The 23,552-nt window shown below is 43.8% G+C and overlaps 1 protein-coding gene across 2 annotated transcripts in view; it reads right to left on the reverse strand.

Annotated features, from left to right (window-relative positions):
* Window positions 1–1,147: 1,147 nt before the first annotated feature.
* Window positions 1,148–23,552, reverse strand: part of LOC115577200 (activin receptor type-2A) — a 42,684-nt gene continuing 20,279 nt past the window's right edge. The window contains exons 2-12 of one of the 2 annotated variants that reach the window (XM_030410139.1): window positions 22,827–23,034; window positions 21,327–21,460; window positions 18,884–19,038; window positions 12,014–12,037; window positions 7,164–7,307; window positions 6,400–6,543; window positions 3,084–3,229; window positions 2,868–2,982; window positions 2,268–2,406; window positions 2,049–2,179; window positions 1,148–1,888 (exon numbers count right to left, since the gene is read on the reverse strand). In XM_030410139.1, the coding sequence (XP_030265999.1) occupies window positions 1,694–1,888; window positions 2,049–2,179; window positions 2,268–2,406; window positions 2,868–2,982; window positions 3,084–3,229; window positions 6,400–6,543; window positions 7,164–7,307; window positions 12,014–12,037; window positions 18,884–19,038; window positions 21,327–21,460; window positions 22,827–23,034 (1,535 nt within the window). In that variant the 3' untranslated portion in view covers window positions 1,148–1,693. The remainder of the gene's footprint in view (window positions 1,889–2,048; window positions 2,180–2,267; window positions 2,407–2,867; window positions 2,983–3,083; window positions 3,230–6,399; window positions 6,544–7,163; window positions 7,308–12,013; window positions 12,038–18,883; window positions 19,039–21,326; window positions 21,461–22,826; window positions 23,035–23,552) is intronic. The other variant, XM_030410140.1, reaches the window with a different exon arrangement.

Consider the following 23,552-nt stretch of genomic DNA (forward strand, 5'->3'; position numbering starts at 1 on the left):
AAGAGGGCGAGGAAGCGTAAGAATCAGCGAGAGAGGAGGAGGTAATTCCAGTCCGAGACAGGTGAGGATGAGGAGGAAGAGGTGGAGGACGTGAGGCGGTCGTGAGAGTAGCAAAGATTCCTGAGGTGTATCAAAAGAGAGCAGAAAACTCTTGATAGTAATCCAAAAAAGAGATGTGTGCAATCAAATCAAAAAGCGAGCTGGCTCAGCTAAATACAGGTTTTCTGATTCCAAAGTAGGGCTGGGTACCGGCGGGAACTGATCCTCAAAATCTGACACCTCAATGGCGTTTTCTAACTGATCGCACAAAATGATAAGAAGAAGATGCCCCAAGAGTTTGACAATCTCGAAGCGTTATAATACTACTTTTTTTTTTTCATGATTGGTACCCAGCGCTAATCCAGAGAGATATAAATACTTTTAAATCCAGATATCATGGCCAAAATTAGGCTTGTCAGCGATAGAGATTATTAACACCGTTGACAATCGACACGGCAAACCCAAAAAAACCCCGACAACTTCATCATGAGGGTATCACTTTTTGTTTTCTTTTTCACCCCATCATCAGAAGAAAATAAACAAAACTAACAAAAAAGGGGGGAAAGTTTGTCATTCAGTCAAAAACCAACTAGACGTGAGACTGAGAAAGGGGAGGAACAAAGGGGAGAAACACTTGTTTGTGTGTGTGTTGTGTTGTGTTGTGTGTGGCCATGTATGTCGAGGCTTCGCTTGACTACATTACCCATGAGCGTCACGGCTGACTGCAGATTGTTTGGATGTCGAGAGCCAAGGTTGTGGGGGGAAAAAAGTGTGAGCTATGACTGTGAACAGGGAGAGGGACTAAATTTAAACTGTGTCCATCTGAAGTGAGGTATACCTGGTTGAAGGAGGTTTATGGTTTTTTTTTTTATCATCGTCGTAATGCTTGAAAATGGACCCCCCCCTCCCCCCCTTCCCCCTCACCCCCTTTAAAATAAGCTTGATTACCAAGTTGTCTGGGTCCATAATACACTATGTACAGCAGCATTACACTATAAACATTCAGAAGCCGTTGCTTATTGGCAGAACGATAGTCGTTTCTTCAAAAAAACGCACACGAGAAAACAGCAAATGTATCCAGAGCCAGGTGCTCGTCTTTTTTTCTTTCTTTTTTTTTTTTTTTTTTTTAATACACTAAAATGCACTGAGAGTTTTCTGTGAAATTTCTCTGCCGGATCGTGTCTCTCCGTAGAAAACCGAGCAGAACAGGTCGCCCTCCTATGTGAGTGTATGTGTATAAAAACAATACATGATAAAAAGTGTGTTGTCCCAGCATGTCAGCGCTAAATCACTTTTAGTCCTCGTTAATATCCTGAATCGTTTTTTTTTTTTTTTTTTTGATGTTGGTCGGGATGAGAAAGTTTTTTTTTTTTTTTCCCCGACCGGTAAAATGTTAAAATCCTCAGGCACACATATCAAAATGAGGTGGATATATCAACTGATGTGGTCGTGAGGTTTGGGCGCAGGGTGTTTTTTCCTGAACGCGAGTAGCGGCCCGCACTTAAAGAACAAAAAAAAAAAAAGATAAAAACCAAAAAAAAAAGAAGGAAAGCAGAAAAAAAACTCTCCGCCAACCAACCAGGGTCGGCTGCTCATCCCCCTCGTGTTGATCCGTGTTAATGCGAACTCATCCGGTGTCGGTTCATCCGGCCGATCATAAGCTGGACTCCTTGGGCGGGAGGTCCACGTTGGTCACCATGGTGACGACCGTGACGATCTCCTCGGGGCCGATGACGGGCGCTTGGCGCTGCATCTGGCCGATGCGCTCCTCGACGCAGCCGGCGGACAGGCGAGCCTCGGCCTCGTGGTCCCAGCAGTCCTCGATGGTTTCACACAGCATGGCCAGACCCTGAGGGGGAGGATCAACGCCACTGTCAGAGCTTCACTGATTGGTTTAGAGTCTTTTTTATTTGGTTTGGGATTTAAAAAGGTGCCTCTGACATGAATTATTTTGGTGTTCCCTTGACTGTCTGTTAGAAGTGACAACAGAAGTTCTTCTCTTAGCTCACCGTGTGTTTCTGCCAGCAGTCTCGCAGGCAGGGCCTCAGTTTCTTATGAACGACGACATCCTGCATGTCTTCCAGAGACGGATGCTGACCCACCTCCTCCTCGAACGGGAGCATGTACTCATCCACAGGGCCTGTGAGCACATGAACACAGTCAGAGATTTTACAAAAAATCATCTAGAGAATCGTAACAACAAACTGATTGCAGTGCACTGGACTTACCGTCAGCGGCGGTGCACCTCGCCGCGAGCTCCCAGAGCACGAGGCCGAAGGCGTACATGTCGATACGCAGGAAGGAGTCGCGCTGGAAGTTGATGGCGCCCTCCAGGACTTCTGGAGCCATGTAGCGCCGCGTTCCCACCTACGGCGTCGAAAGGGGGACAGCATGAGAGGTCAAAGGTCAGGCACCAGCAGCAGCAGCAAAGAGGAATGTCTTAACAGAAAAGTGACGCTCGTCAAACCAGAACTGTGAATCAGTTCCCATGACGTGATTTGACTACTTCACCACCGAAACAACACGGGTTAAATATAAACCGTGGGGAAATGTTTCTGAGGAAATGGTTCTGGGAATTACATAAATCTGTTAACACTTACAGATGATTCACAGTATTCATCAATACTTCCCAGCAAGAACAAAAAAAACAATTTCCCCTTTACTACAGTTTTTTGGCCCAAATCGCCACCCATTCCCATCAGTGCACAGGTTCCCTCCCCCCTTTACATTCCAGCCAACAAACACAGTAAAAGTGGCACCATGACAACCACTTTCATGTCCAGTGTGTGAGTAGTTGTACTCTGTTGACCTCTGATGGTAAACTGTACCTGTCCATGTGTGTCTCCTGCTGATTTCCCTGCTTCAAACTGCAGGGCGAGGCCAAAGTCAGCGATGCAGGCCGTCAGGTTAGTCTTCAACAGCACATTCTTGCTCTTAATGTCCCTAAAAACACACATTGAAAGAAGAAAAATGCCATCAGTCAAGCAGAGTGTCGTGACTGATGCCGTTGTCGTGATGAATTGGTTCAGACGTCGACGGCGCACCTGTGAGCGATGGAGGGCTTGTGTCCGTCCTTGTGTCCCGGGATGTCTTCATGGAGGTAGGCCAGGCCGCGGGCTGTGGTCTGAGCGATGTGGCACAGCTCGTTCCACGACACCACGTTGGCCTTCAGGTAGTCTGTCAGCGAGCCCTGCAGGGACGATAAGGAGAGAAAAGAGACATCTGAGCTTTTAGCTTTAGAGACATTTTCAGCTAAAGTCGGCTTTAAACTCAGCCTGCAGGCTTGTAATAGACAGAGATTACTGCTGTCAGAAATATAGATTTTTTGATTCATATTTGAAACGTTTTCGATTCTCATTTTCTTCCAGATCAATACACCGGTATCTGCTGCGCTCTCTCTGTCTTCTTGACTAACGCGGATTATTTGGTCTAAAGAGAAAAAATAAACAAGTTTCCAAGAAGGTGATCCGTTTTTATCTGGACTATCGTACTTGCACTGTTCTCTTCTTCTATCCAGCATATTAAATTAGTCCGAACTTGTTGTCGTATCATAAAACACATATTTCCTCAAGACTGATAACAATGAATCATCTTCAGTTTCAGCCCTGGTAAAGGAGGTGACTCATGGTTGGAGAGGGGAACATTTCCTGCAGATGTTAAGAGCTTCTTATTAATCCACTCATCGTTGTGATTATTGCTCTTTAATCTCTGTTTATCGAGGGGAGGAGTCTCTTTATCAGCTCTAATCTCTTTGTGTGCATGCTGAGCATCTTCAGCGACTCGTCTGTTCCATCCTGTTTTCTTTGTACAACATCTCTGCTCTTACGTAACGTACTGTATATGATACAAGGTCACTTCTGGCAAAGACGAGTGTGGTTGGCGGAGCTGCCACCAGAGGGCAGTAGACTCCAACAGATGGAGAAACTAATCCAATCTTGTCCTGTTTTTGGATAAAATGCTTTCCAGTGTGTGTGTTTATACCCGAGTTCAGCCTGTGTTTTCACTCCTGTGTTAATTTCTATCAAATTGTGAAAATGCAAGAAGAGAATCAGATAATATCTCTTTAAAAAGACACACATCCTCAGATATATATATCTCTGCTTCGTCTAAGATGTGAAGAGATTCAGATGCAGGGAGTTTTTGGAGGTGGTGGTATCCTTCAGAGCAAGTCGTTGCATGCTACAGGATGCTGCAAATCTCGAGCTCCCTCGGATGCGTGATACGTCGAGGCATAAATCAGCTGTCAAGGAGACACTGAACTCTGCAATCACTCTTCCAGCTGTGTTACACAAGCCGAGGCTCAGGCCGAGCTCACGTCGACACCTCTGCGCTCAGAAAACTGGCAGGAAGGAAGAGCTTTTTGTAGGTTAAAGATTAAGTTATGTCCCCTCAAAAGAGTTAGGAAATAATGGCGTATGCTTGACGAGGCGCTAAATTGTGTTTCTGATATATTACCGATGGTACGACCTTTCAGAAAACTGCTTTAAAACAAATTCCTTCAATGTTATTTCTACGTGGAGAGCTGCTACAAGTCAAGAGTAGCACTTAGTAGCAGCGCTGCAGAGTTAAGTGGCTTACAAAGAGCCTCACCGGCACACCCACAACCTTTAATTTTTCAACCTTTATTCACGGAGGGAAGGTTTCTTAAGCACACTGATTCAAATTCCTCGCCTGGCTGGGGAAATTCAAGCAAGTGAGGCGTACGCACTTCGTCGGTAATGACCCTCAAGACACAGAGGCACTTAAAGCCCCAAAAGCTCCAAAGACTGTGTGGTTGAGAGGGTGATTGAAGCACAACGGGGCTAACAAAGCTCAGGTTCTCTGGATAAACAAGGCTTAAAAAAGGGAAAAAAACAGCACAGAGCGTATTGTAATTATGGATTAGCTCTTAAGGCACCAAACACAATCAATACAATGTGGAGGTTTTTAGGCATGTACTCCCCGTTTCTGCACCGTCCTGCTGGGTTTCAGATCTCTGTACACCGAGCGTGACATGTGAGTGTTTACAAGGACACAAACAACCTCGTTAGGGGGAGAAATCAGGCGGGAAATCAGAGTATGTGTTTACATGCTGGTTTTTTGTACACTTTCATACACAGCTGGTCAGAAATCAGAGTCCTCCAGCAGCATATTTTGGTCTATTTATTACATTTTGGGACGTGTGAGTCTTTATTTTTTACTTGTCTTCCGTTAGACATTATGATCCCATCAGTTGGAGGAGTAGTGAGCTAAAGCTAGCTTAGCTTAGCTTAGCCTAGCCTACCTAGCTTGTCAGGTTTGAATCAAGCTTACTACAACAAACACAGCACCTCCTTCAACAGTCTGTCATTTCTGCAAGCAGCGTGGGATCATGGGAGTTGTAGTCTTCAGTGATAAACAACTACCCTAATTAAAAAAAACACATTTATTAAGGGTTGATTAAGAGATTTAAACCATAATTTGTACATAGTTGATAAAGATGTTAAACAGTAAACTAATGTGTTTACAATATCAATTAACATCTTTATCAGCTATGTACAAATTAAGGTTAGAACCCTTAATTAACTAAATGAATCTTAACAAAAAACAAAAGGAAAGGAAATGTGTTAACATTATAATTAGCATTAAGTAACTGTCAACTAATGTTAATGGGATCTTTGAATAACATAAATGAAACTTGCTGACATTAGTAAATTGATAAATCAGTTACGTTAATTAATGTCTAGTAACAAACTAATGTACGTTTATTGTCAAGCTTCACCGTTTTCATTGCAACTGTTTCACATATACATCATATTACAGACAACAGTTGGGTCTTAGTGCTGTAACTTCACATAACCGTATTTTATGTCTGTATTTTTACATTTAAACTACCATCATTTATTTATCGTTACACTCTCAGACTACAAACTCCTGAGCAGCGATAAAGATGAGATATCTGAACAAAAGAGATGAGACTAACACAATATCATTTAACAATAACTCCCGATCTACCTGATTCACGCGAACGTTCACAGAAATAGTGTCTTTTTACTTCCCGACTGTGTGACTGCCTTTTCTTTCAGTTCCTCTCTTTGTTGTCGTTTTCTCCTTTTCTGTGTTCTGTAATCGACTCGATGTCAATATAAATGAGGGTCGCCGCTCGGTATTCTCTGGAGTGTAAACAAAGGTTGAATAAATAAGGATAAGCTTTGCTCGCTTGTACCGTTTAGATGAAGAGGACGCAGGAGGAATCTAAAACCTCTTGAGCTGCTGCGTGCTAAGTGTTGCTGTTCCTCCCAATATTAGCTGCAGCCTCGTGTTATAAAACAGTGAATCAGTAAATAAAAGAGTAGATCTGGCGGTTTGCTGCTGCTACATCTCCACCCAGGATAGCGTTACCTTGTCGTGGTAGGCGGTGATGAGCCACAGCTCCAGGTCCAGGTTGTTGTTCCTCTTCTCCACGCCGATGAAGTGGAGGATGTTGTCGTGCTTCATGCCGCTCACGCTGTAGATCTCATATTCGTTCTGCCAAGACAGCTTGTCCTAAAGGAGAGCACGGACACGATGCAGATGTTATTTATGATAGAAATTAACAAAGGTTGACAAATTGGGTTACGGAGGAAAAGGAAGGTCGTAAAAAAAGTACTTTTGTTCAGTTTTTCTCAGACTCTGAGTCACATTTATCCCCTTTTACATCGCTTACGTACACCAGAGATTCCAGCTTTATTCTTCTCAATATTCTGAAGGTTTTTACAAATGGGTTTCCTCATGTTTCATTCAAGGCCTGATTTATAGTGGACCTGTGTGGACTTCTGTGTAGGCTGACAGAGATGACGCAAGCGACGGAGTAGAACCTCACATGGGAGCAGCTGACTATTATCTGAAGAAGTTCTAGTTTTGTCTAAAAAAAGGTCTGAAAATGGTGGAAAATACTCTATAATAGCTTCTTTTGACCCACTAATAGCTGAAAATGTTCGCTTTTAAGTCGCCTGAACTGCAAAATGTTCGATAATCTTGCACGGAAAATGATTGAGGCACAACTTATTCTTAAAAACAAACACATTTAGACAAGAAAATTGATCCTGGCAAACCAGCTCTCAAACAATTCAACTACATGCTACATGAAAGGGGTCAGCCGACAACAAACCGGTCCTGTACAATACCTGGATCGGGAAGATCTTAACGGCCACGTAGTCGTTCAGCAGCTGAGCTTTCCACACGCATCCGAAGCGCCCCCTGGCTTTCACCTCGATCAGCTGCAGCGGTTTGTGTCCCATAAGGGGGGACGGGGGTGAGGGCCCGGGATCCTGTCGAGAGGGGGAGAAAAAAAACAGGAGAGGGAGGACAGCGTTATTCTTTATTCTTTTTTTGTAGCGCATTAAAATAGCATTGGCTTACACTGAAGGTGACCGGGCGTTTGGCTCAGCAACAACGTGCCTGAGGAGCTTAGGCCAGCAGAATCACGATCATCCTCACATCTTAAATCACATCTTACAAATTACATTTATAGACTCGCTTTTATGTGCTGTAATTCTTTCCACCAACATGCCATTTTTGTGCCCTTTTTTTTTTCATGATTTCTTGCTTTATTTATGTTGCGGGCCTGTCGTTCTGCTCGCGGACGTGCCGCATGTTTGCGTTTAGTATTATTATTAATACTATACGTTTTCCTGGCAGTGAGGATGCAGCACACCAAGCAGAGTTTAGATTAATTCATTTTAAATTCAATTAAACCCCCTCAGGGCTGCACTTGCTTGGGTACATAGAAGCCGGGACTGTAACTGGAGGGTTGCCAGTTAAAATCCGAAAGAGCTGCAGAGGAAAACGTTGGGTTGGGGAAGATCTGAAACCTCGACTTGCATGAATGACATGAATGAAAAAAAAAAAAAAGGAAGCAGCGCTGATGAACGTGGTTTGATGAAAAAAACCCTGGCGGGTCAAACCTCACGCGTGCCCCCGTGTGCTCATGCTAATCCCGTACAAACAAAAAAGTGAAAGCGTGGAAGCCAAGTGTTCCAAATATAAAGTAGGTTAAACACAGCTGGTGATCGGGATTAAGCTGATCACTTTCACATGTGACTTCACAGGGAAGGACAGAGAGCGAGCGAGGATAGAGAGACTCAACGACAGAGAGAGAGAGAGAGAGGAAGGTTAAAAAGAAGCATGCAACCAGGGAGTCACATTTCCAAAAGGATAAAAGGTAGAGGAGAAAGTGTAGCACATGACTGATGGCCTTTGATGAAACCAGATATGCTGCTGTAAAAATCTCAACGTTACTTCAATGCCTCTGTATCGCTGCTGTCAGTAAAAAAAAAAAAAAAAAAGGAGAGAGAGAAAGAGAGAGAAAACCTCTCCCCCTGCAACGCCGCCGATGTTCATGTTTTTACTTGAACTGAAGGCTTACAAGGCGCTCGATAAGCTGGAGCAAGTTTCAAGACCCTGAGGCCCACAGGATCCACTCAGACACCGTGACAATATATCAAAAGCGCTCGTCAATCCCGGTCTTGTTTTTCCTTCCAACTTCCTGTAAAATGCTCCCCCATTTTGCAACAAGATGAGAAACGCTCGCACCAATCAGTTCCCTCTGGTTGTGCAAGGAATAAAAAAAACATAAAAAGGTAAATCTGAGAACACACAGGTCGACGCTTTGGCACCCAAAGACAAATATTGGTGATATCCGAGTCGTCCCGCTGTGAAAAATGAGCTCAAGCGGTGCCAAAAAGCATTTAACTGCAAGGGTAGTAAAACAGGGAGAAGTGGCTTCAGCTTTTACCGCCTGTCCTGACAAGATTATTGCGGCTGCGGAAGCAAACTGTATATCACTTAGCAGCATTTATGGGTTTGATTTTTATCGATTTGAAATGGTATGTCTGGTCTTGAACTTTGGCCTTTAGTGCACACAAGAAGACGCTGATGTTTAACTGAAGAAATATGTGGCTTAGAGAGAAAGCTGTTGCCGTTTCACACTTAAATCTGTCCAAGTCTTTTCGTCTTTGATTAAACTTGAATCACTGGAGGGATTCCAATGACATTTGGTGCAGCCATTCATGGTTCCCAGAGGATGAAACCTACAGAGTTTGCAGATCCCCTGACTTTTCCTCGAGCACCACCAGGATGTTGACATCTGTGGTTGAGATTCAAACGTCTCCACAGCTCCGGGATGGACTGCTGTGACATTTTGGTACAGCTGTTCATGGCTCCCAGGGGATGAATGAATTTAACGCCCCCATTAAGTGCTTTACAGCCTCAGAAACCTCTTTCCCACCAAACCTCTGGTTTCCTGAACTGGTTTTGTTCATGGCTCTTCAAACCTTAACGGAGGGCTGGGGTTAGTGGTAACAGCAAGATGGCAGATTGCACTGATTAGCAAGCTATTGTTCTATCATGATTGATATTTGTTTTATATTCTCAAAAAAACAAAAACAAAACAGCACAGATCAACCATAAATGTTAAGAACATGTAGAAGACAATAACCTGCAGGATGAAACGCCTTCTCCACCCTCAACAAACAAACTTTACTTATTTATTTTTTGTTCCAAATGCTCCAAAATGGTTAAAAAGTAAGATGAACGAACAATGTTGTTGAAAAGGGGGTAATAGAGCTACTGGCACAACTGTAGACTCTCAGCTTTGTTATTACCCAAAACAAAGTAGTATTATTTGCTGTGAAATGACCAAAATGCTCCCCAGAGATGATGAAGTTTCCTCCAGTCTAATCCATTATTGAGTGGAGGCTGCAGTAGTACACAGCTACACATGCTTGCCTCTTAAAAGAAGCTTTGTGAGACTAAAAGAAAACATTTTCTGTTGTTTTTAGTGAAAATATGGAGCAGGGCGTCGGTGTCTTTCGCCCGCTGCCTGTTGGTGCAAGGGGTAATGGAGGATTTGAGTGGGAACTGGTCTGTTTACTTAAAGCTTTTTCCCTCTAACACTGAGCTGCGAGGCAGACCTGCTGTCTCTGCACCCTGCTTTCACACCGAATGCCAGCCAAATGACGGGGAAAATTACCCACGACGGTGCTGAGGTCGGATTACAGAGCGACCCAAACACTCCCATGTTGGCACCTCGGAAAAATGTCTTCAAAAACACATTGTACAGGCCGCCTTAATGAATTATAGTTTCACAGAAATGTATCTGTACATCTGTTTTCTTTGCTGTTTTGCATATATAAGAATGTGGAAGTTTTAATGAAGAAAAGGGTGGAAGAAGGATTTTTTTGTTGTTTTCCTATTTAACCATCCACACAGCGAACAAGTCGGTGCAGGACTCGTTTCTGTCTTTGTGTCTGCATTGTTTCTGAAAACGCTTGTGTTCCGGGCTTTTGGGTCTGACGAGGCGGCCCGGCTCAGCCCGGCCTCCCTCGGGAGTCACCGGATCCCTTGTCCGATCGCAGGGCGCCGTGGCCTCAAACGGGGGCGCATTACACTTAGTCAGCAGACCACAGGAAACAGGAAAACAGAATCTGCTGCTTCACACCGTTCTTCCCAACCCTCAACCATCTCCCATGGCCTAGTCGGGTTACAACTTCATCTATTACACCAGATCAGGTCCTTTAGGTCTGGTGTGTCCCGGGTTTAGGTGCAGACAAGTAGACATAACAGAATTAAAATGCCAAGTTTGATTTTGTCTAGACTTCTTAGGTCATGAAAGGTTTTTCTTAAGGTCATACTTTCTTGGCGATATGACCACGAAACTTGAGGTCACATCAAAAACAAAACCTGTTGACATGACCTTAAAGGGAAAGTTCACCTGATAATGAAAATTCAGTCATTATCTTCTCAGCTCCATGCCGATAGAAAGTAAGATTTCGTAGACCACGAAACATTTCTGGAGCTAGTCAGCAAAAGAGCATTGCAGCATTCTCCTAAACAACTGAAGTAGCTGAAGAACTTATCCAAGTGTTAAGAAGTCAGACTGCTAATGTCTTCAGTTTAGCAGCTAGAGTGAAGGTTCTGGCTTAAAAAAAGGTATAAATAATGTACTTTCAAATCATTTTGGGATCTGAAGACTTGCATTAGACAACCGAATAGAATATTTAAGGGATCGAGCAAAGACCCCTGAGGAACTAACCCTAACCCAACTTCATCAGTGGGACGATCATGTTATGGTAGGCAGCAGTTTGCCAACATGTCAGCTTTAAAAAGGCATCTTTTCAAATCAGTTTTGGATCTCCGGGCTACTGGAGATATGGATTATGCCAAAGCAGCTGTATGGAGCCATTTCATGTTTTCCCCAGCTACTTCAGTTGTTTAGGACTTGTTTGCAGACTGAATTTCCACTTGTGGGTGTTCATATCCTCTCATAAAAAAGAGCTAACCTCTGGGTTTTATTTAGCGAGCTACCGACTCTTTTTAACATGAGGATTTTCAGTGATGTCTGCAGCCACACTTCTACACCACTGTGATAAATTTTGAGCCAAAGTACATTTGCGAAAGGCTTATGCTCCTCTTGTACTTAAGTAATTTACACTCTCTGACTTGAAAAATGTTCCAGGTAAGTGGCAATTCTCATACTTATGCAAAATGTATCCACCCTCCTCCTCAGTCTGCTTTTAAGATGAAAAAGCATGCTGCAGTTTCAGTTCTACACACTCCTGCTCTGTCTCTCTGAAACACAGTGAGCCATAGGTCTAGCAGATACCGTTCTGGAAACTGGGTCACATCACACACAATACGTTACATAAACATTACAGGTGGACATTGATACAAAAAAAAGGGGGGGCTGCATTCGGAGCCATTTTGGCTACTTTCCACCATGCACAAAACATTTTGAGCAGGGAGCACAAAAGAAATCCATCCATGCAATAAACCCAGGCAGAAAAAACAACAAAAAAAACAAACCAACAGACAGAAATGTGCTATGAACCGAGTAAACAAGACGCTGTCGGAAAAAAGCAAAGAGAGAAGAACAAAATGGTGGTCTGGGATTGAGGTGGAGAATTCATAACCAAGCTCTGAACCCAAAAAGGGGGAGAAACTAATAGTGTTTCAACTTCAATTGAACTGCTCTTACCTCCACCATAATGTGAAAGGCGTGCTTGTTGAAAAAGGAACATAAGAAGCAAACAGAGAAATTATTTTCTGTCAGTTAGTGGATGAAATAGAGGCAGATAAAAGGTAGGAAGATGATGGCATGTCCTTGAGAAACCTTTTGTTCCCCCCTCTCCAGTGCTTCAGACCAGGGATTGGAAGGCTATGGTTTATGGGACACATGATGGGGAGTTTTGTAATCCCACGTGGATCAGAGAAGGTGTTAATAAGCATGGCACAAAAAAGGAAGATGGTACATTTTGAGAACTTAAATGATGCTCTTAAGCAGAGCAACTGAAAACGGATGGAACAATATGTATAAAGGAACTCCGAGATGACCAAACAAACATAAATGCAAAGTTCAGAGCTGCAGCACCCTGATGACGGATGCATGAACGGTTCAAACGTACCCACAAAGATAAAGAAATGAAAACCCCTCATCCGAGAGCTCAGACCGTACCATCTCTTTCTCAACAAGAGCTTGGAAAACTTTTGCCTTTATCGGTACCAATATCTTACCTTAGGTACACAGTTAAGGTGTTATGACCAGCTAGAGAAGCGAACAATGGCGTCCACTCAGGAGGTTAGCGTAGCTGCTACATCGTCAATATCAACACTAGAGTTGATTTAGTTGACAGAACACCAAGAATGACATTTAAAGTTTTGTTTGAAGGATTTCTCTTGACTGGTTTTGTCAAGACTTTATGTTGGCGCTCTCTTTTTGTTGATGGTTTTTTCTTATATGAGCCAGCAGGCAAAGTGACATTTTGAGCAGGAAGTCAATAAAGGGAACTTGGGATCCTAGTAACCAAGGTAAATAGTTTAAAAGACCTTCTAAAAATAAAATGATGTAAATTTGGCAATATTTCAAGTGAAATCAGGAACAATCTGATCAGAGAACACGTGGTTTCGGCACATTTTGGTCAGTGATAAAAAGTTTTAAAGTTTGATACACATAAACAAATATATGGTCGGTGAAGAAAACAAAATAAAAACGCTGTTAAGGAGATTTAGAGCACCAATTTTGCAGCTTTCAAGCTTCAGTGAGTATTAAACCATGAATATTGGAAGCTTTGACATTGGCGGTATGAAATTTGCCGTTATTATTAACCTTAATACTTTGCTGTGATTATAATTATGAATTTAAAGAGAAACAAGGACAAGAGGGGAGACTTGAGTCTCCGGCCTTCAAAAGCTCAAAGCTTTGGAACAGTTTGTGAGAGAGCGTTGACGGTCAGCTTTTCTATGTACACCGGCTACGACACTACTTCAGCATCATAAGTACGCAGCTCTGTGTCCAGCTCTCTTTTTAAGTCTTTTGCAGCCGAAACATCATCTTCCATTGAAAACTGATTTGGACATCGAACATCATGGCTGCGATTGAAGTTTAAAACATTCAGATCAGCCGCGAACACAAAAAAAGATATTTCCCAACCTGCTCGATGAGGTTTATAGAGTTCAGTGGTGTTTCGCATGTGCCCAGCAAAGAGAATAATTTGAAATTCTTCCCCACAACATGTGCCCAAATCATTCTGGAGTAATCACAGGGTTGGCTTTGGGGGGCTTTTCAGGATATTTGGAGTCTGCCAGCACTTTAGGAGTCCTTTGGAGGGCTGCACCCAGACAAACAAGACGTAAGTAGCTCCATAATAAAGCAATTGATGAGATTTTGGTCAGAATCAATCTGGTAGATGGATAGAGATAAGAAAATAGGGTCCAGCTCAAAAATAAAAAAATAAATAAAAATGGCCAGACTTATGTTTAAGTGCTCGGGGGCCTCTCCGTGTGAAAGCTGTGGGTCTGTGTACTCAGACAGAATCAATTCCAGTTTGCCTCCACTTCACACTGCGCTGTGAATAATGGAGGCTTGGTGGCAAATATTCAGCCCATGATGGACCACAATTATAACATAATGACAGTGTGCAACAAAGTTACTTTGCCGCATGTAATTTCCTGCTTTTTCACACTGGATTTAATCTTTTTAGAGGAGTCTATAAAGTGTGCAGGAAAAATCACCCCGATGTGCATTTTTGTTGGGGTGTGATAAAACCCTCCGTCTTCTTTTATAAGCTCCGACTTCCGGCCTCGCCCCGATGTGGCGCCGATATGTGAAAGTACAGCAGGAGCTCTTTTCGTATAATTGGAGAACAGAGCGGCGATAATGAATCCATTAATGATCATTAAGTGGGAACAATTACTTTTGCATCATGAAGACTGCATGTGTCATTACCTTGCAAAGAAAATAATCGCAGCTACTTGATGTATTTCTGGTTTTAATGACTCATCGGTAGAGAGAGATGTGACAAAACTCAATGGAGGAAATGTGCAGAAAATCAAACTGTGTGATTCTTGAGTCTACTTATGTGTATCTTGATCTTTGCGGTGTGATGCTATTGCTTATTTTAGCGATGTAGAGTCAGATGCTGGATTATAAACACAAGAAATAAGAAAAACTAATAAAGCAGCGATGGATATCAGCATTATGTATGTTAGGACTTTCTCTCCGGCTCTCTCCAGACCGCAGCTGCTTGTTCACGATATAATCACATTCCTTTTCATTAGAGATTTAGATTAAATGCACGCAGTGTGATGCCGAGATCTGCCCGTCTTAGAAGAGATGCAGCGATGTAGACGGGACGTGGATGTCAGAGAACAACGGGAAAAACCGGTGTATGAACAACTGTAATGGCTCCCACGTACACAAAAGGGTGCTTTGAGATCTGACTGGCAACAGGTGTGGGTAATTCGTAACCGTCACATTAAGAAAACATGAGTAAGGACAGTGTATTATGTACAGAACAGCACGGGAACAAGCGTGTGAAGCAGATCTTTGGACAAAATCTGCGCCATGTGTGGGATTAATACTGAAACATGGGAAATAGGAGCGTCACGATTACACTTTCAGTTTGTGATAATCGAATTTAAAGGCAGCATCAAATATGGATTATTATTATCTTTGACTACCGTCTCTTTCACACTGGAGTGAGCCACCTTTGAGTGTTAAATGGAGACAGATAGAAAACCATTTACATGCCAGTGTCCAGGACTTTAACTTAAAAGTGGCCAAAATTCCTGCGTCCATCAGGATATTACGCTGATAAATACTCGGGTTTCGTGCCACTTAAGACAAAAACCCTCGTTAGTAGGAGTGGGTGGGATTAGAACATATAAACTCACTCCTTTCCACTTGTCATCTGATAAATTGGTGAGTGTGTTGTTTACTTCTGGTCTGCAACCGTATCCTTTAGCGTGGGATATTTTCATCACAGCCAATAGCCGTTTTTAGACCGAGCACCAAGCCGCCCGTCCTTTTGGCGGCTCCGTCCGCGGTTTTAGACAGAGGGCGGCAAATTGGGGGTCTGTTTTGGTCCGGGTACACTTATTTCCGCCTCGCCTGCTATCTAAAAACGAGGCGGCAATGTGCCGGCCTCTGTGTGAGGTGGGCGGAGGTGTCGATGACCTGCACTGTTGTGCGACCCACAGCCGAAACAGCTGATCACAGCAGTCAGTCCATCACTTCATCCGCGGACGTCAAGATGAACAACTGGACAGCTGCTGAGATCCAGGAGATGCAGCGTCTCCTCGGTCTCTGTAGCTGTTTGGTTGTGTTAGCTTGATGTTGTGTCGGCAGGCTAAAGATGGTCGCTACTTTCAAATTAAAAGCCCCCCGCTAAGAACCCAGTTCTAAACTCCAATGGAGTGCAATGTAAAGCTCCTATTTTGAAGACAAGTGGACGTTCACAGCCCAACGTCGAGCTTCACGTCACGTCACATGTTTACGCCTACCTCAGAGGCGGCTTTTGGAAAAGGAGGAATATTACGCCTGCATTTTAGAAAGACAGGCCGGCACATTGCCGTCTTTACTATCTAAAAAGGGCTAATAAAAACACCTGACTACTGTGCAGTCACTTGACCTGAGATAAATGCAGATTGTACCCTTCGCCACTGAGGACGAAAGCAGGAGTACGAGGGTTTCTCTTGTAGAGAAAAGGTCCTGAAATCTCTCGTTATAAAGGTGTGATTTCGTCAGGTTTCTACTCAGTAACCTGTGGTTGAAGTGACTGAGGTGCGTTTTTGCTCTCGACAGTGCAAGAATTGCCGGGAGCCGTCCTTGGTGACTTTGCGAGAGTGAGCTGTTTGAGTGATTGTCGAAGTCACCTCTGCTTTTTTTCCCTCTTTCTGTTTTTTTAGAATACAGCCTGTGGTGCAACACAAAAACACATTCTTCAATAACAAACCCACCAAAAAAGAAAAAAAACAGAAAAGAGAAAGAAGAGAAGATAGAAATAAATCCCCCTCTCGCTGTATCCATCTCTCTCTCTCCCCTCCCGATTGGCTTTCTCCATCTTCTATATTGAAAAACTCGGTCTAATCAATTACAAAACAAGCGATGGACGCCGGAGCTATTTGATGTGTGTGTGACTGTGTTTGTTTTTAGCCTCCTCCCAGCAGCAGTCGAGTGGCGTTCGCTGCATCACCTCCTTCCAGAAAAGCATACGAGCCGACTTTTAACTACATTCCTGTACGAGTGACCTCCTTTCCCTCCTCTTGTCCTTGTACTCCTACTCATTCACGCACTAGTACGCTTCTGCACACACATGATTATACACATCCGGCATGACTTCATTTGTTCCAACCTGGCTATTTCATTTTCTCCCCCCCCCCCTCCCTCCGCCTCGTGATTTTATGAATATTTTATCTGTTTGTTTTTTTCCACTGTGTCATCATCAGTTATCTGATCCACTCCTCTCCGCTCATGATCTTCATTTGTTTTACGTTGTTTATTTATTCATCTATCCGTTTTTCCAGGTATGTTTCATAAGCCGAGTTGTTTTTTTTTTCCTCCCCGGGCACATTAGCATTTGTGTCCTGATTGCATTGTGTCACCGTCTTTTTTATCTCTTCCCTGCTTTGCTTTAGCGCTGTGCAAATACAATAACTAAGTTGAGAGAATAGCGTGTCTCTGTTCGCTCCCTCCCCCGCACTCCCCACCCACCCACCACCACCACCATCCACCATCCTCTGAGGCAGAGCTGCGAGCGTCTCTGTGTTTAGTTTTGTTTGCCTATATAAAGCCTCATCAATAATGCAGAGGCCCCTGACTCCTCTTCCATACCGTGGAAGCTCTGCATGGGTTTTCTTTTTCCCCTGCTGCCGCTGAGCAGCAGAGAATATAGCTCTGCTGCTGCTGCTGCTGCTGCTGCTGCTGCTGCTGTCGGGTTAAAACCGCTGTAAAAAACTAAGTGAATCAGGAATGTGGATGAAGAGCCGTATCCAAGAAAGGATATTTAGGATGTTGGGAAGGTTTAGAACTGGTAAAGACATGAAAATGATTTTAAAAATGTACATGGGTTGTGTTTATCAGCGATCGGGCGCTGGAGGGATGATTTCTAGCGAGTTAGCATTGCTCAATAAAAAGCCTGTTTTCTTATTAATGCATTAAAATCAGCTCCGAGGCCGACGAGTTTATGGCACAGGTTTTGTACAGCAGGATAATGTTCACAAATCAACACCACATTTATGCTTTTTGAGGCATAAATCGAACCACAAGAAGTAAGAAGCTAATAACGCAGCGGTCGCATGACTTCATCGTCACCATCAGCGAGTGTTTGACTACAATATACGATACAGTCTTTACTAGAGATGCACCGATGGCAATTTTCTCTCTTTCTCTCGCTGTAAGAACTATAATTAACAGCACACACAAACCTTTTAAAAAAGGGAAATTTTCTGTGAGCGCACCGCTGGCACTTTTCTGCAGGAAAAAAAAAAAAAAAAAAAAACGCTCTGTGGACACTCGTGCCCTGAGAGGAATAAATGGTTCAGAGAAGGGATCTTTATCCTCAAAGTAAATGCACCATTCATAACCCGCTGCAGTCAGAACAGTTGCAAAGTGCAAAATGCAAACTTATTTCTGGGTTTTAGGACTCAGTCCTGCGGTGCTCTACAGAGAAAACATGGCAGAAGAAACAACTCATGGAATGTGGGTCAGAACTCTCATTTTTCCAACAATTATTCCGACCTGCGCGGAACACGATGCACTTAAAATTTAAAGATTTTAAAGATTAATTGGAGCACTTTTCTGTGATTAAAAACCAATCTGACACAATAAGAAGCAACCCAATTACAGTCATCTCCAGACACACTCCAGTGTGCTGCATTAAAAGGCGAGTCTGAGAAGTGTGGGCTTTTTTTTTTCTGTAACAGAAGCAGACAGAAGCAGACAGATTTAGGGCTCCTCTCATGCTTCTGTACGAGTTTGAAAGGAGAAACTGAAAAAAGCAATTATCCCCAACGTAAACTCTCCGCACAGTGTGTCTGTTCTGGCTGACCGTAGTTCTGTCCCTCTGCTGCACGGGGCAGGAAAGGTCAAGGCTGTTTCAGTCAGCCCACTGAGAAACTGGAGCAGCGCTGGAGTTGAAGGTTGGTTAAATAGAGAAGGTAGAGCGACGAGTTTTTACTGTTTCATGCTGCAAACAAGACAAGAGCAACTAATGAGCGTCCACTCATGTCTTCTGTCGCTGCACGCTCAATCTTACAGGGATGATCTTGAACTCTTATTTGTTTATTTCCAAGTTTTTTGTGTTTGCACTGCGAGTAAGGACAGAAATGATTTGCCCCACAGGATCTGGTGCGTTTTACATTTCCCCTTTGTTTGCAATTAAGAGATGAAGCTGGACGTCGAGGCTGAACGGACAGAAAGAGAAACTCTAACTGCATCCGCAGCAACTTCGAAGAAAGAGGACACCGCCGTCGCACAGCCGCACCGTCTGATTGACAGCTGACCTCTGGAAATGCACCGCGGTGAGAAAAAAAAAAAAGTTTTCATTTTCTCCACCCGGAGAAGACTTACATGTGTGGGGACGAGGGCAGCCGGGTAGGCCAGTTTGTGATGCCTCCACATCCAGAAGGAGAAGAGGACGACGGCGGCCAGGCCTATGATGGGAACCAGGGAGTACAGCAGGGTGCTGAAGAGCTGGGGCTTCTGGGGGAATGGGTTGGACGTGGCTGTGGGAGGAGAAGAGATAAGTGAAGATAAGAAGACGCTACGAGACGTTTTATCTTTGTAGGAACTAAAATAAAGCAACGGGAGAAAGAAAACAGGGCGTGTGATTGGCCTGACATTGTGCTACATCATCTCTAAGTGCAGCACTAACCCTGCTTACAGCTTACTGCCACTGCGCTTAGGGATCATATCAATGCACGCACACACACACGCACGCACGCACGCAGCAGGATTAGTGAATCCATCTCGTGACATAACGTAATCCGCCTGCCAAAAATAACAGAGCTCTGAACTGTGCTCGACCCCTGCAGGAGTCTCTGGGTGACGCCTGCTGGCTCAGCCTGTCCTCCCATCACAAGGTGTGACAGTCTGATTCGGCGGCGCTGTCAAAGCACCGACACTCCGACGCCCACCAACGCTGCCGTCCTCGGGGGGGGGTGGAGGGGTTGAGGGAACGGGCAGGGGGCCGGTGGGGTTGCACCAGCTGCACGACTGTGGGACTCTCTGGGCGTTTGTCAGAGCGGTTGGTGAAAAGTTTTTCTCTACAGGGTGTCTGCAGGTTTCACGCAGTCAAATTTAAGAGCAATACAAAGAGACACTTGAGCTGTGAAGTGATGAGTGCAAGGACAACAGAAGTGCCACTGGTTGATGAATGAACACAGACGGTCGTTATTATGTGCGGGGTCAAGGCGGTGACTTTAATCTGTGCTTGAAAACAGTCGTACCTGCATCTCTGCAGATCAGCTTTGTTACTCCCTCTGAAAAACATCAATTATTGTGAATTCTTTGGTAAATATCTCCTCTGCTCTTCTCAGCTTTATTGTCTTCTACAGATAGTTACGTCTTTGGTATTATTGCTGGATTTTGTGCCGTTTTGTCTGCAACTTCTTACTTTTCTGAATGCTAACAGGCACCATTATAACTCTTATAGATTGAGCTCATCATATAATGCTAACACAACAGAAACAGGGTTGAGGCAGCATGTAGTTCTAACACCGAGTTAAAGTAGTATTAATAATCTTTTTGAGCGTTCGTCAGAGGGTTTCTGGTTTCGAGCTGCAGCAGTGAGATCACTTCATCTCTGGCCGCGCTGAATGAAGCGCATGTTGTTTCACGTCTTTTGTTACTTTTATTATCCTTTTCCTCGAATCCCTAAATATTTCTGAACACAGCAACACCTGGACGCTCGGCAGCTGGCCGGCATCCAGAGCACAAGTGCCTTACATCACACGCACTCGCTGGTGGGAGAGCTCTTCAGAGTAAAAGCCTGGATGTCGCATCAAGGCTTCCAGATAGTAGAAAAGAGAAAACATTAAACATTTAATTTGAGAAAACTTATAACCTAAAACTGATTTCTAGTACTCCAGGTAAGCAGGGCTTTCTCACACAGGAGCCATTTTGAAAAGAACTAATTAAAACATGGATAAATGTTTGTAGCAATTCAAACTTCACAAGGTCAAATTTAAGACTTTTTTTTTTATAGCTTTAATCGACAGGGTTCGTACACATTTTTCAAGGTCAAATTCAAGCACTTTTCAAGCACTTTTAAGGGTCATTTTCAAGATTTTCCAGCACCTTATTGCTGGGGTAAAATACGTATCTACAGGAACATATAAACTCGTGATTTTTTTCTTCACTTTTTTAATTATTATTATGCTGTAAACATCTAAAATTATGTTTCATAATAGCGAAAACTTCAGAAATTAATTATCAAATCTGATTCCAATTTTGTGAAGGACACAGAGTTATAATGTCAAGCACTTTCAAGCACTTTCAGACCTTGAAAACGCCACATGGAAATTCAAGCACTTTCAAGGATTTCAAGCACCCGTACGAACCCTGAACTATTACTTATAACGAGCCTAAATTCTGATTCCAGCTTCTGAAATGTGAATATTTGTGGTTTCTTTCCTCCTCTATGACAGTGAACGATAAATATCTTTGGATTGTGGACGAAACGCGACATCTGAGACTTTTTTCACCATTTTTTTACCATTTTCTGACATTTTAAAGAACCCAAAACAAATCGACTGAATAAGAAAATATTCAGAAAGAGACATTTAACCATTTAAGGATTAATTTCATGAACGGTTAAGACATCGACACCGTTCATAGTTCACAGTTTTTGTTCTGGTTAATCTGTATTTGAGTTGTAAACCTGCAAACAGGAAATAAACTGTAGGTGTGGCTCCAACACAAATAAAGTAAACACTGCCTGTTTGTCATTTTCAGTGGATTTCATCTGTGTGTGTGTGTGTGTGTGTGTGCGTGCAGGTTGGACTGTACATACTGTAGGCGGTTGAATGGTGCGGGTCGCTCTGCGGGGGCGCCTCAGGGACGTACAGGAACCTCTCGTTGCACATGTTGCCTTCGCAGCAGCAGAAGAAGACGTCGGGACTCTCCTTCCTCTCCACACACTCATTACTGCAGAGGACACGGAGGAGGAGGAGGAGGGGAGTTAGAAAACACACACATCTCCCCCCCCCTCTTCTTCTTCTTTCCTCCCCGCACACCGCAAAAGGACATGGAGGCAATTTCAGTTTTTAAGTGCGAGTGAGTGCACATCATCTGCATGCACTCACTGCAGAAGACATGATGCTTTCTAAAGAGCAAACACACACTGACACACACACACACACACACACACACACTCACATCTCCCTCCTTCTCCACCACGAGATGTGAAAGAAAAACATTTATAAAATAACTCCCACACACGCCAATACACTCGCATGCAAACAAACACACATGAGCACTAACAATCACGCACACACACTCTCTCCTTCTCTTTCACACTCACACAGTCATCAGATAAAAGCCAAAGGAAGTGGCAGCCGCCCTCGACTTGCTCTGCCCTCTCCAGGGAGGCGAGGCGGCGCCGTCTGAGCAGAGGTACCCAAACTGTGCGGGCTGCAGAATCTACAGCAACTTTATCGCTCAGGAATCAAAGGAAAACACAAGCAGAACCGGCTCAAACCAGCATCTCATGCCAGGTTGATGTTCTAGAGAGCGAGGAAGAAACTATAATAACGCCGTCTATTAATATCTGTTTACTGTTCCGGCCTTGGACGGGTACATAAGGCTGAGTCCCTTTTCAGCGGAGACGCACAAAGTAATTTATATTTCCCTGCTCTGTGGTAATTAAAAATGTAGCCTTGTGCGGGTCGTTCACAGGGACAACGAGCTCTTCTCAAGGTGTTTGTCAGTGTTTAGTGTTCCACCTTTGTCCTGCCTCGGGCTGCTGCTTTCTGTCCGACATCAATGGAGGAGTTCAACCGGGATCTAAACTAAACGTCCCTTTGCTTGTGCTGGAGGAGACGGTGAATACACTGGTTTGTTTTCTGATGAATGCCTTTTATAATCACCAAGTGAGATCCTGAACCAGGTTCAGTTTATTCAACTGGTCCCTGGCCACAAACACCAATATCAATATCCTTTATTTCACCAGGTAAAAAACTCATTGAATGCAACAACCCTGAACGGCAACTTAACAACATAAAGAACCAACAAAACACAGTTCAACTCTGATTAAAACAAGGAAGGAAGGCTTTAAAACTAAGAGTTTTTTCTCATGATATTGTTCTGCCTAAATATCGCGATAACATCAGTGATAGACTGTGAGGTGACGCCACACATTTGTGGTAATGTGCTGTAACAACTGCTTCCTGCAAAACACGACTTGCAGCCTCATCCAAGCCATCTCGCCATCTTCTCCAGAAATAATGCTAAATTGGCGAGCTGGCGTTCTTCTAAGAGACCACGATCTCCACGTCCGATCACGATAACGTACCTGTCGTAGCAGTTGACGTCGTCCAGCCAGCAGCCTTGCTTGACGACCTCTACGGTCCCGGAGACGTTCTTCCACGTGGCGAAGCAGTGCCGCCGCTTGTCTTTCTCGCCATAGCAGGGCTCGATGCCGCTGCGGTTGGTGCGCTCTTTCTCCCAGCTGGAGTTGTAGTAGGCGCACTCCTGCGTCTCCGAGCGTCCCAGGATGGCACCTGGAGAAGACGAGGAAGACATCATTTAGTTTATTATAGAATTTGAAGGCTGATCGTGGGGCGAGAGAACACATTTTGCCAGGTTAACTCTCAAAGGTGTGTGAAAGCAGCCTTTTAGATTCTGGGATTTATAAGCCAACTGTGGCTCGGAGATGAAAAAGTTATTTTTCCTTCGCTGTCATTGACAAAGAATGTGATTTAGTTTTGTATCAATAACTGTTGGAAGGACACATCTTTACAGGCTCAAAGTATGAGATGGAGAGAAGCCATAAAACATTTACCAATGATAAAATTCACTTCTGTGGTCCTGTTTTTATTTTTTTTTCCCTGTCAGAGGTCCCGAGAGCTTCGGAGTCAATACACCAATGAAAAATGAAAGCTTTTCTAAGCTGAACAATAAAAGCCAGCCAGGCGTGACAGAGAAAATAAGGTTACGGAGTGAAGCGGAGAAACCAAACTCTCACTGCTCACAGACACAACTCGGGCGAGCCAATCGACTTCCCTCCCCCGCCAAAATA

Source organism: Sparus aurata, chromosome 24, assembly GCF_900880675.1.
Source record: "Sparus aurata chromosome 24, fSpaAur1.1, whole genome shotgun sequence".
NCBI lineage: Eukaryota > Metazoa > Chordata > Actinopteri > Spariformes > Sparidae > Sparus > Sparus aurata.